This window comes from Schistocerca cancellata, chromosome 9, assembly GCF_023864275.1.
Source record: "Schistocerca cancellata isolate TAMUIC-IGC-003103 chromosome 9, iqSchCanc2.1, whole genome shotgun sequence".
Lineage (NCBI taxonomy): Eukaryota > Metazoa > Arthropoda > Insecta > Orthoptera > Acrididae > Schistocerca > Schistocerca cancellata.
In genome coordinates, this window is record NC_064634.1 from 82952019 (window position 1) to 82965523 (window position 13505).

General features: G+C 43.1%; 1 protein-coding gene across 1 annotated transcript in view; it reads right to left on the minus strand.

Annotated features, from left to right (window-relative positions):
* The window catches only part of LOC126100145 (cuticle protein 19-like), a 569033-nt gene extending 560346 nt beyond the window's left edge, over positions 1-8687 (minus strand). Inside the window, exon 1 of the mRNA XM_049910685.1 lies at positions 8620-8687. Within this exon, the coding sequence (XP_049766642.1) occupies positions 8620-8661 (42 nt within the window). The 5' untranslated portion in view covers positions 8662-8687. The remainder of the gene's footprint in view (positions 1-8619) is intronic.
* Positions 8688-13505: the final 4818 nt, after the last annotated feature.

Here is a 13505-nt window from a genome sequence, read left to right on the forward strand (position 1 = left end):
TTAATAGTTGTTTTCGCGTGGACACAGGTCAGGTACTGAGGTGTAGCCGGCCGAAGTGGCCGTGCGGTTAAAGGCGTTGCAGTCTGGAACCGCAAGACCGCTACGGTCGCAGGTTCGAATCCTGCCTCGGGCATGGATGTTTGTGATGTCCTTAGGTTAGTTAGGTTTAACTAGTTCTAAGTTCTAGGGGACTAATGACCTCAGCAGTTGAGTCCCATAGTGCTCAGAGCCATTTGAACCATTTTTGAACTGAGGTGTAGACGCTTGGACGCAAAACGGTTAGTCTATACTGACGGGCGTAGTCCACTTAATAGTGTAGTTAGAAAACATCAGGAAGTAATTTATGTAACGTGCTTGTGGGAAGACTGTTAGACACAGAGACAAAATAAATACCATACTGAAGTGGATAAATATTGAGGTACTAGTGGTCTGTTCTTACACCACTAACAACCCTGTTTGTTACTGAGACTGTTGCGAAAGAAAACTTCTCTGAGGCCATGTAGAGAGGTCATCAGTCCCCTAGAAATTAGAACTACTTAAACCTAACTAACCTAAGGACATCACACACATCCATGCCCGAGGCAGGATTCGAACCTGCGACCGTAGCGGTCGCGCGGTTCCAAACTGAAGCACCTAGAACCGCTCGGCCACACCGGCCGGCTTGAACTTATGACAGATAAAATTGTTCTAACCACTGGCGACGAGGCATTTACGCAAAATATGTTACAACAGTTGCGGTTAACATGGAAATACAGAGTCTTACGCGTTATTAGGTGTAGGTTACGGAGATCATCGAATTGTAAAAGTAATCGGTTGCGTGTTGCTAATCATCAGATTTCCGTTGTAACAGAAAAAAATGTGTGAGTCGTTTCTGAACATTATACAACATTCATCCAGCGCGGGTGTATTTCCTAGTTTTGTCTTACCCGTTGTGCTCCTAGTTACGTAAAGTATTGTGTAACATTGTGAAGCACCGTGAATTTAATAAAGAAATGCACTCGGCCTTTCTGGGCTCTAATAAGGCTTTTGATTACCGTGTAAATAACGGCGTTCTGTAGATAATAATGTAAGAGAACGAAATAATACCCCATCTTAAATCTAATGTTACATCTCTAAATGATGTAACAACAGAAATACTACATTCATTATAAAGTAGCAGCTAAAGAAAATACATACATAGTGACATATATGTACTGTCTCTTTATGAAGTAATACGCTAATGGAAATGAAACCTTCCGAAGGTCATACACATAAACAATTTTTTGCGCAACTAAGACTTGACGTCGCTACCGATAAAATTATGAGTCAAAAAACATGTTTATGATTTTCAGAGACGCCGTGTGTCTGCTACGTGGGCTATATCAGCAATATATTTTTTGAAAATACATACTAAGACAGTTGCTGGAAAATATTCATTGGGAACTAAGCCACTGACTGAGAGTTACGCGTTTGGATAGCTATACTATTTCAGTTCTCTAGCCTTCGGTATCACGCATATAACATTGATATTTTCTGTGCCTTCAGTTTTTCCCTGCCACCTTAGTACCTGATAATAACGACCAATCACTCGCCCGTATTTGGAACTTATTTTCTTGTTAATTCGGCGGCTGAATGGGATATGGGCATGTTTTTGTAGGATGAAAAGATTCGCCTGATACGATTGACACTGTATCTCGTTATCGAACAATGCAAGAACCTACTCTGCCGTCACATGCAACCCATTTCCACTTACAGCATCCCCAAAGCACTCTGCAGCTGAAGATATAGCGTAAGTACAATTTGTTTTAGTTAGCATGTTACAGGAAGTGTCTCAAAGACATTCGCACTTCCTTTCACTCAGTTTACAAACCAATAGAACTGAACAGCACTGGAAACGAAGATTATTTTGCATTCAGAACTAGAAAGGAAATCGGCAGAGAAATATCATTAATAAGGTAGCAGTTCTGTATGTGATAATAATCATTTCGTAAACGGTTGACAGTTTGCCAAATACGGAGATCGACGAAATTCAGAGCTATAGTTCGCAAATACAAGAAAGGTTACACAAGTGGAACAAATCCAGTCTTCCTTTTCTGCTTTATCGAAAAACACTCAGCCTCGAAAACGACGGCATTTGACTTCATTATTTTCTGCGCACTCGTTTCGATTACTGATGTGTTAACATACCGCCGGCCGGTGTGGCCGTGCGGTTAAAGGCGCTTCAGTCTGGAACCGCGCGACCGCTACGGTCGCAGGTTCGAATCCTGCCTCGGGCATGGATGTGTGTGATGTCCTTAGGTTAGTTAGGTTTAATTAGTTCTAAGTTCTAGGCGACTGATGATCTCAGAAGTTGAGTCGCATAGTGCTCAGAGCCATTTGAACCATTTTTTTGTTAACATACCGCCACTAATCTATACGTCAGTAGGATCAGGTGATAAATACACAGTGTTCCAAAAACTTAGGGTCAACATTAGGAACTAACAGTCGTAAATGAACATTTTGTATTTTATTGACAAAAAACTGACACACTAAAGCAAAATCAGAAGCCCTTCGTATTCAGGGGCCCCCTTGTCGTCGAATTTATCTCGTCGAGAACATCAACGTCATCCCCTCTCGTTCTTAGGGACTTCATTAGATGTTATTTCAATTGTTCACGAAATTAATTTTACTGACATATCCAAGCGAAATCTGCATTTGCTTCCTGCAAAAACTGGTAGACGTTTTGGTGCAGTTATTGTTTCTCACCACATTGGTCCCGACATCATCATTACATCTATAATTTTATAGCTGAGTTGCAACTACCGCGTCAACAAAGAAATGTGGCACAGAATTTTAATTAATCTAAAATGTTGTTTTTATGTACTGTCTAACATATGATACTCAAGCCCGCATCTCGTGGTCGTGCGGTAGCGTTCTCGCTTCCCACGCCCGGGTTCCCGGGTTCGATTCCCGGCGGGGTCAGGGATTTTCTCTGCCTCGTGATGGCTGTGTGTTGTGTGCTGTCCTTAGGTTAGTTAGGTTTAAGTAGTTCTAAGTTCTAGGGGACTTATGACCACAGCAGTTGAGTCCCATAGTGCTCAGAGCCATATGATACTCAAGTTTTTAATATCAGCTGCAGCGTTTGTTCTCTTTTGCATTTTATCTGTATGAACTTGTCGAGCACAACAGTTTAGTTTTTATGTCATTTCCTCACCATAAAGTATGGTGCTGGTTATTTGACTGCTAATTATCAGGCAGTATCCATTATTGTCCTGTTTATTTCTGTACTTTTTTTACAGTCATGAGTGAGTTAAGGGTTTTTCTTGGTCTACAACCTCTCAAAAGTAATTACGCTTCGCTACCGTTAATGGAGACTGCATCTCTTCGTGTCTGCGAGAAACTGTGTTTTCAACAACACGGTGCGCCCATTCTACGTAATTGTTGCCCGTATGCCCTTAACAACAATTAACACCCTCACTGTTGAATCAGGGGGAGTAGTCTCGCCCAACGGCTAGCGCTATTGCCAGATCTCATTACTTTGGATTTTTTCCAGTGGGACAACATGAAACTGTTGGTGTATGAAGCGCCAGTGTAAATTGAATAGGAAGAAGATGGTGGGACCCTAACCGCACGTCTCACGCTACGATACACAACCGCGATTTTTGAGAGGTCATTGCAAAGTTTTATGCTTCGTTGTACGCCCCCTTTCAGACAAGCGATCCCATTTGTAATAGCTTACTATGCGTTTAAGGTATTGACACCAATTGTAGGTTGTTTATGTCAATCAAAAATAATTAAACACCTTCCTTACGTCCGCAGTTATTATTTACTTAATGACGTCCGGTTTTCGACAGCTTAGTTCACCGTCAGTTGACAACTGAATGTCACAGATATTACTGAGACAGACACAGAGTTTTTACAAGTGAAATTACTACATTTTTATAGAGACAAAAAAAATAAGTACATTACATAATTAGCACTACAGTTGGTATTATTAATATAACGTAACATTTGGAGAACTGAAAATTTAACATAGGGAGAAAAGTAGATTGTCTTTGGTGATTCAAAACCATTCTGTGAGATATGTCTATCGATTTCAGGTGTTTTCAAATTTATCTTTCTGCTCTTCTTAACAATGTACATCGAAGAGGTAGGTCTGTGTTAAAAGATTGTCCGCGAAGATAGAAACTGTCTTCTCTAGTTGTGACAATGTAATGGTATATCGGCCATTATTCAGTTGTCTCGGAATTCTAAATCTGTCATCCCTGTACAAATACTGCATCATGGAATTTGTCGTTGATAATACTGTCTCATTCAGAAGAAACTGCAACATTCATTCAGCGAACACAAGACGGAAAAGTTGAATGACTTTTCCTAAAGCACTACACAGAATGACGTGAACTGCTCAGCAGGTTTCAACTTCAACAGACTTCGAGAACTGAAAAAAATTGAAATCAAATCTAAGTTGAATGGTTTCCTTGTGGCGCACGTCTAATGCATATAAAAGTTCCTCGCACTAGTTGATAACTTTGTTCGTAATGTTTTATTAATTCGTCTACCGTCCCTTAGTTTTTCGTGCTTCATAAATTCTTTTGTTTGAAAATTTTTAATGAACATTCTGTAAACTATATACTGCTTGGTTCTATGACTAACTAGCTACGGCTCGCATGATTCCATGGAGCCTCAAAAATAAATAAATATTCGTTCCCTAATCAGTGGTTCCTTATCTCATACTACGCACTTTAAATGCTCTGCTGTATGCATGATTTTGGCCCTAGCGGTTTCGGTACTTGTGCAGCAAACAGTACAACATATCTTACGCAGCATCACCTCTGCTTCTGCCTATGATAGTGTCGTTGATATTCCAAGGTTGTCTGTGATCCGTGCAGAATTTGCCGTTTTCTAGCTCGTCTCCTTTCTGAAAATAGCGATTATTTAGACATATAACGTACTTGTACCCAAATCATCTGTACCAAGAGACTCAGTACTCTTTAAAGTAGCAGGACATGGGTCGTCTTCTCAATCACCGAATAGCCGTCGTTGATACGACGAATGGGCTCTTTCTGAATTACTAAAGAAATTAGAACTTTGTGAATGATCGAACATACAGCCACCTACCTCGTTCAGAACCGAAAGCTATATTCTTGGCAGATTTGTCCCATTTTCAAGGGGAATACTATCGATTTGCGGGGGATGCCAGTCACAGGAAAACATGGTGCATATCGAGATCAAGGAACCACCAAAAGTGCTCTCAATCACGCCTTTTACCAGATAATCAACACATTGTGAAGACAAAAACCACAGACAAGTCTCTTAAATTATTATAGCTCTTTCATGTAAGTAATAAAGTTGTGTGCGAAGAAATACAGAGTCAAGCAAAGTAAAATTGTTCAGAAGACCACAACTTCCACACAGTCGTTAAATATCCCGTTCTGGTGCTTTAGTGTTCTGGTATCGTGAATTACAGATGCGTATATACATGACATGTTTTCCTTGTTTTAAGCTGATGGATCCATGAAAAGTGCGCCTTGGTCAAATGATATCCAGCGAACATATGAAAATAAAATTATTATACATAGATAATCAGAACTGATGCCAGAATGATAATAACTGTTCCGTTTCCTCGGGATATGCATTACAGAACATTTATTCTCCTTACATCTCCTGTAGTTACATTTCTTCCCTGTCCTAGTAAGACCCGTACACACGACATGTATGTTACATACAGTCTAATGGTAGTTATTCAATATTAGCGCTCTTGCTCGCCGGAATATGAGATGGGAAGATGCCGAGCTATGCGATAATTTATAGATCTTGGCTCCTTAACTTGTCACTGGAGTTCATTTCGCCTCCACTAATTCACTAAAACCGGAACAAGGTACGGCTATTTCTCGACCATCTGGAATCTATCTCGAATTATCAGTCGCTCTCGACTGAACGTGTAGTTTGAATCGAAGCGGGAAGGATATGATATAACAATCCATGTCTCATCTCGCAGAAAATTATGGCAGGTACATCATATATGCATTTTAAATTGATTTCCCTAACTGGAAACGACGTATCCCGTGTCTGTGTGCATGAAATAGTGAAGTACTTGTATATCCACTCAAGTAGGCGAACTTCCGGACACAAGAAACGCGAACATAAGCTGAAGGTGTACTCTTTTTTCGACACCATGTGCCATCATTTGCTAAATATTGTGAAAATTTGCGACGTGTGCTAAAAGAGAGTTTCTATTAGTCAATAGAAGGGCGTAATGGACAACATTACACGAAACAAATTAGAGTTGCTAGTCGCTACTGATTTGTATACGGATCTTAGTTATGGTTGTATTTGAAGTATTTAGAAAAGTAGTAAAGTTGTGTTCATTGAGAAAAATAACCTATTGAATAATGGCAATGAAGCAGCATAGAAACATTTCAGTAAAAAAAAAAAAAACACAGAATATGTCAACAAAATATTCACGTCTAAATTATTGAAGATGATGCTGAAAAAAAAGCTGGAACAAAGCATTTTTGACATCAGTGCAACGACTCATCGACCACGTCATGCCAGAACTGCAGAGAGTATACTGAGAAAATTCAACTAACTGTTCATATTCTTAGTTGTAAAATCAGCGTAATTCACTCGTACCCTGAGGGATAGCTTGATCAATACTCAGATGGTTCCATTTGATGTTGCAATGCCTGAGAATGTATTCGCGCAGTGCAATCAATTTGCAATTGCCGATGAAGTGACATGTAACGTAAAATTGCTCGAATCTTATGTAGAAAGCTGAAGAGACACGTTGATCAAGTCCATCGCTTACCAGGCACACTGTTAGAAACTCTTGAAAATGCATACATGTTGTAGAATCGAGCTTACCAATTATACAAGTCTTGTCCGTTTCAATTGTTCTTGAGATATTTCTAAGAGTGTTGTTTCCTGTTTGGCTAAAATAAAAGTCACAATGACTGTATGAGACTTCGATACACGTCGCATGGATTGAACTGAATTTTCCTACGATCTGAGTTGCATCCAGGTAATGCGGATAAAATCATGAAGATACAGTGACATGAAATTATATCAGCGAAGTATCTCTCAAGGAAAGCTGAATGCTGTTGTAATGAACATGTCGTGGCAAATGAAAATTTGTGCGTTTTGGACTCGTATTTCCCGGTTTCCTAATTTTTTTTTTTTTTTTTACAGATTTCGCCTTCCTGTAAGTGGTTTCTTCTGCCTTACATCATGTAAATCGAGTTATCTCTGTTACAGGGATCCGTTTTCTTTTGGATGTGAAATGAATGAAGTAGTAATGCAGTTCAAGATCCCTTCTGTGGAACACAGTAAATAAAAAGTATTAAAAAATGGGCATAATCAGTATTGCAGTAAACTTCATCTATTTTCGTCATTTAATCTCACTGATGCGAAAATTTGCACACATTATTCCGTTGCGAATTTAACTGATGTTGAAAGTTTATAATATTCCATGGGTGATCTTGCTGAGACAGCGATATTGCTGAGAAATTTTGGCACAACTTTCTGAAATTTGATGATTAAAATTCTTCTCGGTACTGTACCGCGTCATTGTATAAAATACTTTAATTATAAACGTAAAACCAACGTTTGGGACCGTATTACAACAGCCTTCATCAGGACAATACTGGTTTTGGTGAAGGAAAGGTGGCTCTATTTATTGCAGACATTCGGTGTCAATAGATCATATTTTCAAAAGGTGTTACGTATTGAAACCGATGTTCTGCAGTAAAGAGAGCCACCTTTCCTCCAGCAAAACCAGTATTGTCCTGATGATGGCTGTCGTAATACGGTCGAAAAGTTGGTTTTTATCTCTATAATTAAAGTATTTTATACAATGATGCGGTACAGCACCTAGAAGATTTTTAATCTTCATGATACTGGCCGCGAAAGCCTACTTGTTATTCCTGGGATTTCTTTCCTGGTACAGTTTTGATGATTTTCTGTCTCATGCATAACGTCTTCTGATAATAACGTTATTGTGCTATACATATTCGTACTGTTAATATAGGAAGTGTAGATGCTATACTCGGATTTACAGGATCCATTAGGCTATCTCAGCTGGTGTCTTGGGTGAACTTTCATTTTCACTGGTTTACATCCAATGTTGTCGGAATTAAGAGGAGTAACATCAGTGAAAATGAAAGTTTGAATCAGGACTGGAGACGATTCAGACTGCCTAATGGGTCACTAAATGTTGTATAGGCTTATTCGGTTTATTTGACTACACGAGAATGCCATGATTGGACAAGATAAACAAAGCAGTACGTGTTTCTACTCCACCACCAAACTAGACAGCGGTTGTTTGGAGTAGAAGACATCCGCAATTACGTACACCAGTGAGGAGTATTATGTTACACAACACGGAACTTATAGAGGACGAACTTGATGGTATTAAGCTCGGGAGGAAGACCAGTAATCAGTCGATTACAAACAGATGTGACACTGGTGGAGGTCAACACCGTCAGAGAGGTCCTGAAGCAGAACGACGACATTTTGTGAGGATTCGCCACGGTCCGAGACGTGAACCACGTGTCTGGGATCCTCCTCCACCGGCAGGCCATGCTCGACTCTCGCTGCTCGCAGGCCACCTGTTCGAGCGTTTTGCTGGAGCCCGCCACCGGCTGCGCTGGCTGCGGTACTCACGAGGAGTGCGGCGGCGGCGGCGGCTGCTGCGGCTGGATGCATGATGTTGCCGGCGGGCAGGTCGGCGTCGCACTGAGCGCGGAGAGAGGGACGGCCGTCCCAAGGAGAGGCCGCGTGCGCTTCTCCACCGCGGCTGGCGGCCGGGAGGGGGCCCAAGTGCGACGCTCGCGTAACGACGCCGCGGACGGGGATGCGTCGGGGACATCGCACTTGTCACTCTGCACGGTTATCGACACTGCCAGCCACTAAACCTCCAGGATAGCATGCATGCGGAACGATTTGAAGTGGAATGATCATATAAAATTAATTGTTGGTAAGGCGGGTACCAGGTTGAGATTCATTGGGAGAGTCCTTAGAAAATGTAGTCCATCAACAAAGGAGGTGGCTTACAAAACACTCGTTCGACCTATACTTGAGTATTGCTCATCAGTGTGGGATCCGCACCAGATCGGGTTGACGGAGGAGATAGAGAAGATCCAAAGAAGAGCGGCGCGTTTCGTCACAGGGTTATTTGGTAACCGTGATAGCGTTACGGAGATGTTTAACAAACTTAAGTGGCAGACTCTGCAAGAGAGGCGCTCTGCATCGCGGTGTAGCTTGCTCGCCAGGTTTCGAGAGGGTGCGTTTCTGGATGAGGTATCGAATATATTGCTTCCCCCTACTTAGACCTCCCGAGGAGATCACGAATGTAAAATTAGAGAGATTAGAGCGCGCCCAGAGGCTTTCAGACAGTCGTTCTTCCCGCGAACCATACGCGATTGGAACAGGAAAGGGAGGTAATGACAGTGGCACGTAAAGTGCCCTCCGCCACACACCGTTGTGTGGCTTGCGGAGTATAAATGTAAATGTAGATGTAGAAACTAAATCTAACGTACGAGGTGCATTCAAGTTCTAAGGCCTCCAATTTTTTTTTTTTTAATTAACTACTCACCCGAAATCGATGAAACTGGCGTTACATCTCGACGTAATCGCCCTGCAGACGTACACATTTTTCACAACGCTGACGCCATGATTCCATGGCAGCGGCGAAGGCTTCTTTAGGAGTCTGTTTAGACCACTGGAAAATCGCAGAGGCAATAGCAGCACGGCTGGTGAATGTGCGGTCACGGAGAGTGTCTTTCATTGTTGAAAAAAGCCAAAAGTCACTAGGAGCCAGGTCAGGTGAGTAGGGAGCATGAGGAATCACTTCTAAGTTGTTATCACGAAAAAACTGTTGCGTAACGTTAGCTCGATGTGCGGGTGCGTTGTCTTGGTGAAACAGCACACGCGCAGCCCTTCCCGCACGTTTTTGTTGCAGTGCTGGAAGGAATTTGTTCTTCAAAACATTTTCGTAGGATGCAACCTGTTACCGCAGTGCCCTTTGGAACGCAATGGGTAAGGATTACGCTCTCGCTGTCCCAGAACATGGACACCATCATTTTTTCAGCACTGGCGGCTACCCGAAATTTTTTTGGTGGCGGTGAATCTGTGTGCTTCCATTGAGCTGACTGGCGCTTTGTTTCTGGATTCAAAAATGTCATCCACGTCTCATCCATTGTCACAACCGACGAAAAGAAAGTCCCATTCATGCTGTCGTTGCGCGTCAACATTGCTTGGCAACATGCCACACGGGCAGCCATGTGGTCGTCCGTCAGCATTCGTGGCACCCACCTGGATGACACTTATCGCATTTTCAGGTCGTCATGCAAGATTGTGTGCGCAGAACCCACAGAAATGCCAACTCTGGAGGCGATCTGTTCAACAGTATTCGGCGATCCCCCAAAACAATTCTCGCCACTTTCTCGATCAGACCGGCTTGTGCGAGCCCGAGGTTGTTTCGGTTTGTTGCCACACGATGTTTTGTCTTCATTAAACTGTCGCACCCACGAACGCACTTTCGACACATCCATAACTCCATCACCACATGTCTCCTTCGACTGTCGATGAATTTCAATTGGTTTCACACCACACAAATTCAGAAAACGAATGATTGCGCGCTGTTCAAGTAAGGAAAACGTCGCCATTTTAAGTATTTAAAACAGTTCTCATTCTCGCCGCTGCTGGTAAAATTCCATCTGCCGTACTGCGCTGCCATCTCTGGGACGTATTGACAATGAACGCGGCCTCATTTTAAAACAATGCGCATGTTTCTAACTCTTTCCAGTCCGGAGAAAAAAATCGGTGGCTTTAGAACTTGAATGCACCTCGTATAGTGGCTGCACAGTATAATCGGAAGAATACGCGAATACATTTGCGAGTAGTTCCGATGTAAACAGAGGGCGAAATTTTGGTCTACTGAACTTACCGATACCGGATTCTAACTTCCTGCCGTAATGTAAGCAGCGAAAATTTTACACTTTTCCTCAAAAGTTTTTGAACATTAGTGAAAGGAAGACTGCATGGAGAATGAAGCACCAAAATGAAAGTTTCTGCCAGATTAAAACTGGGTGGTGGACCGACCTCGAAACATTTGCCTTTCGCCCCTTTCGCCAGCAAGTGTTCCACTGACTGAGGTACACAAGCATGACTCACGACCCATGCTAAAAGCTTAACTGCCGCCAGTACCTCATCTCCCACGTTCCAAACTTTTCCAGTCTGGAAGCGCCAAGATATCCTTATCTGCGCAGGTCGCGGATACAGAATTAACAAAACAAGATACAAATCCGAATTAAATCAGAACACAACTTACGTACCAGAAACGTAAGAGCTGTTCAGCGAGATGCTCAGATTACAGATCACGCTAACGCGGACAGCTGGAACTCACATCTGCCCAAGGTCAGCAAAGTGTGCCAAGCAGCCCCAGACGGTCATCAGCTCCCATCTCCTCCAACTCTCCAAACTTCTCCGCCACTCGTAACCCGAAAGTCCAAGAAGTTCCCTCCCCATGCCAAACTTCAAACTTTTACAAAATTTAACATTTAGAGAACGACCCCTAGCTGTTGATAATGTCACAGACGAGAAATGTAATAAAATTTACGAAAAAATGGGAGAAAGGAAAGCAAATTTCTTACTTTTTGCGTAGAAGACCAACAGTTTGCCGTCATGAGGTTGGCACGAGCTAAAGTGTTACCAGGACTTCACGGGCTGTAGACGCCATGAAACTAGGTGGCACGATGCAATCTCATTGGAGAAACAAAAGTTTTGGAGTAAAACATAACCAGCATTCCAACGCTAGCCGAGCTGCACAGCGATGTCTGGGTCTTTGAAGTTAGTGCAAAAAATTAAAAATGTGTTGCTCTTATTATCTCCAGGAGGTAGAGAGACAGGGGCGGCATTCACTGTCGAGCAGTCGGACTAGCGTCAGCCTTGTTCACACAATGAAGGCCCACCCCAGGGAGGCGTGCTGGACCTAATGAGATTCACAGACTGCCCTCTGCCGACAAAGGAGACACGAGGCCATAACCAAATATTGTCATACACTACTGGCCATTAAAATTGCTACACCACAAAGATGACGTGCAACAGACGCGAAATTTAACCGACGGGAAGAAGATGCTGCGATATGCAAATGATTAGCTTTTCAGAGCATGCACACAAGTTTGGCGCCGGTGGCGACACCTACAACGTGCTGACATTAGGAAAGCTTCCAACCGATTTCTCATACACAAACAGCAGTTGACCGGCGTTGCCTGGTGAAACATTGTTGTGATGCCTCGTGTGAGGAGGAGAAATGCGTACCATCACGTCTCCGACTTTGATAAACGACGGATTGAAGTCTATCGCGATTGCGGTTTATCGCATCGCGACATTGCTGCTCGCGTTGGTCCAGATCCAATGACTGTTAGCAGAATATGGAATCGGTGGGTTCAGGAGGGTAATACGGAACGCCGTGCTGGATCCCAACGGCCTCGTATCACTACCAGTCGAGATAACAGGCATCTTATCCGCATGGGTGTAACGGATCGTGCAGCCACGTCTCGATCCCTGATTCAACAGATGGACACGTTTGCAAGAAACCATCTGCACGAACAGTTCGACGACGTTTGCAGCAGCATGGACTATCAGCTCGGAGACCATTGCTGTGGTTACCCTTGACGCTGCATCACAGACAGGAGCGCCAGCGATGGTGTACTCACGACGAATCTGGGTGCACGAATGGCAAAACGTCATTTTTTCGGATTTCTGTTTACAGCAGCATCGTGATGGTCGCATCCGTGTTTGGCGACATCGCGGTGAAAGCACATTGGAAGCGTGTATTCGTCATCGCCATACTGGCGTATCATCCGGCGGTATGGGGTGCCATTGGTTACACGTCTCGGTCACCTCTTGTTTGCATTGACGGCACTTTGAACAGTGGACGTTACATTTCAGATGTGCTACTACCCGTGGCTCTACCCTTCATTCGATCCCTGCGAAACCGTACATTTCAGCAGGATAATGCACGAACATATGTTGCAGGTCCTGTACGGGCCTTTCTGGATACAGAAAATGTTCGACTGCTGCCCTGGTCAGCACATTCTCCAGATCTCTCACCAATTGAAAACGTCTGGTCAATTGTGGCGGAGCGACTGGCTCGCCACAATACGCCAGTCACTACTCTTGATGAACTGTGGTACCGCGTTGAAGCTGCATGGGTAGCTGTACCTGTGCACGCCATCCAAGCTCTGTTTGACTCAATAACCAGGCGTATCAAGGCTGTTATTACGGCCAGAGGTGGTTGTTCTGGGTACTGATTTCTTAGGATCTATGCACCCAAATTGCGTGAAAATGTAATCACATGTCAGTTCTAATATAACATATTTGTTCAATGAATACCCGTTTATCATCTGCATTTGTTGTTGGTGTAGCAATTTTAATGGCCAGTAGTGTATTTTGTGAGAAGCCATCTTTGTTCACAAAATGTGACAGGATGCACATGAAACCTGTGGCCACTGGAGTGTTTTGTTTCTCCATTAGACAGTTGTACA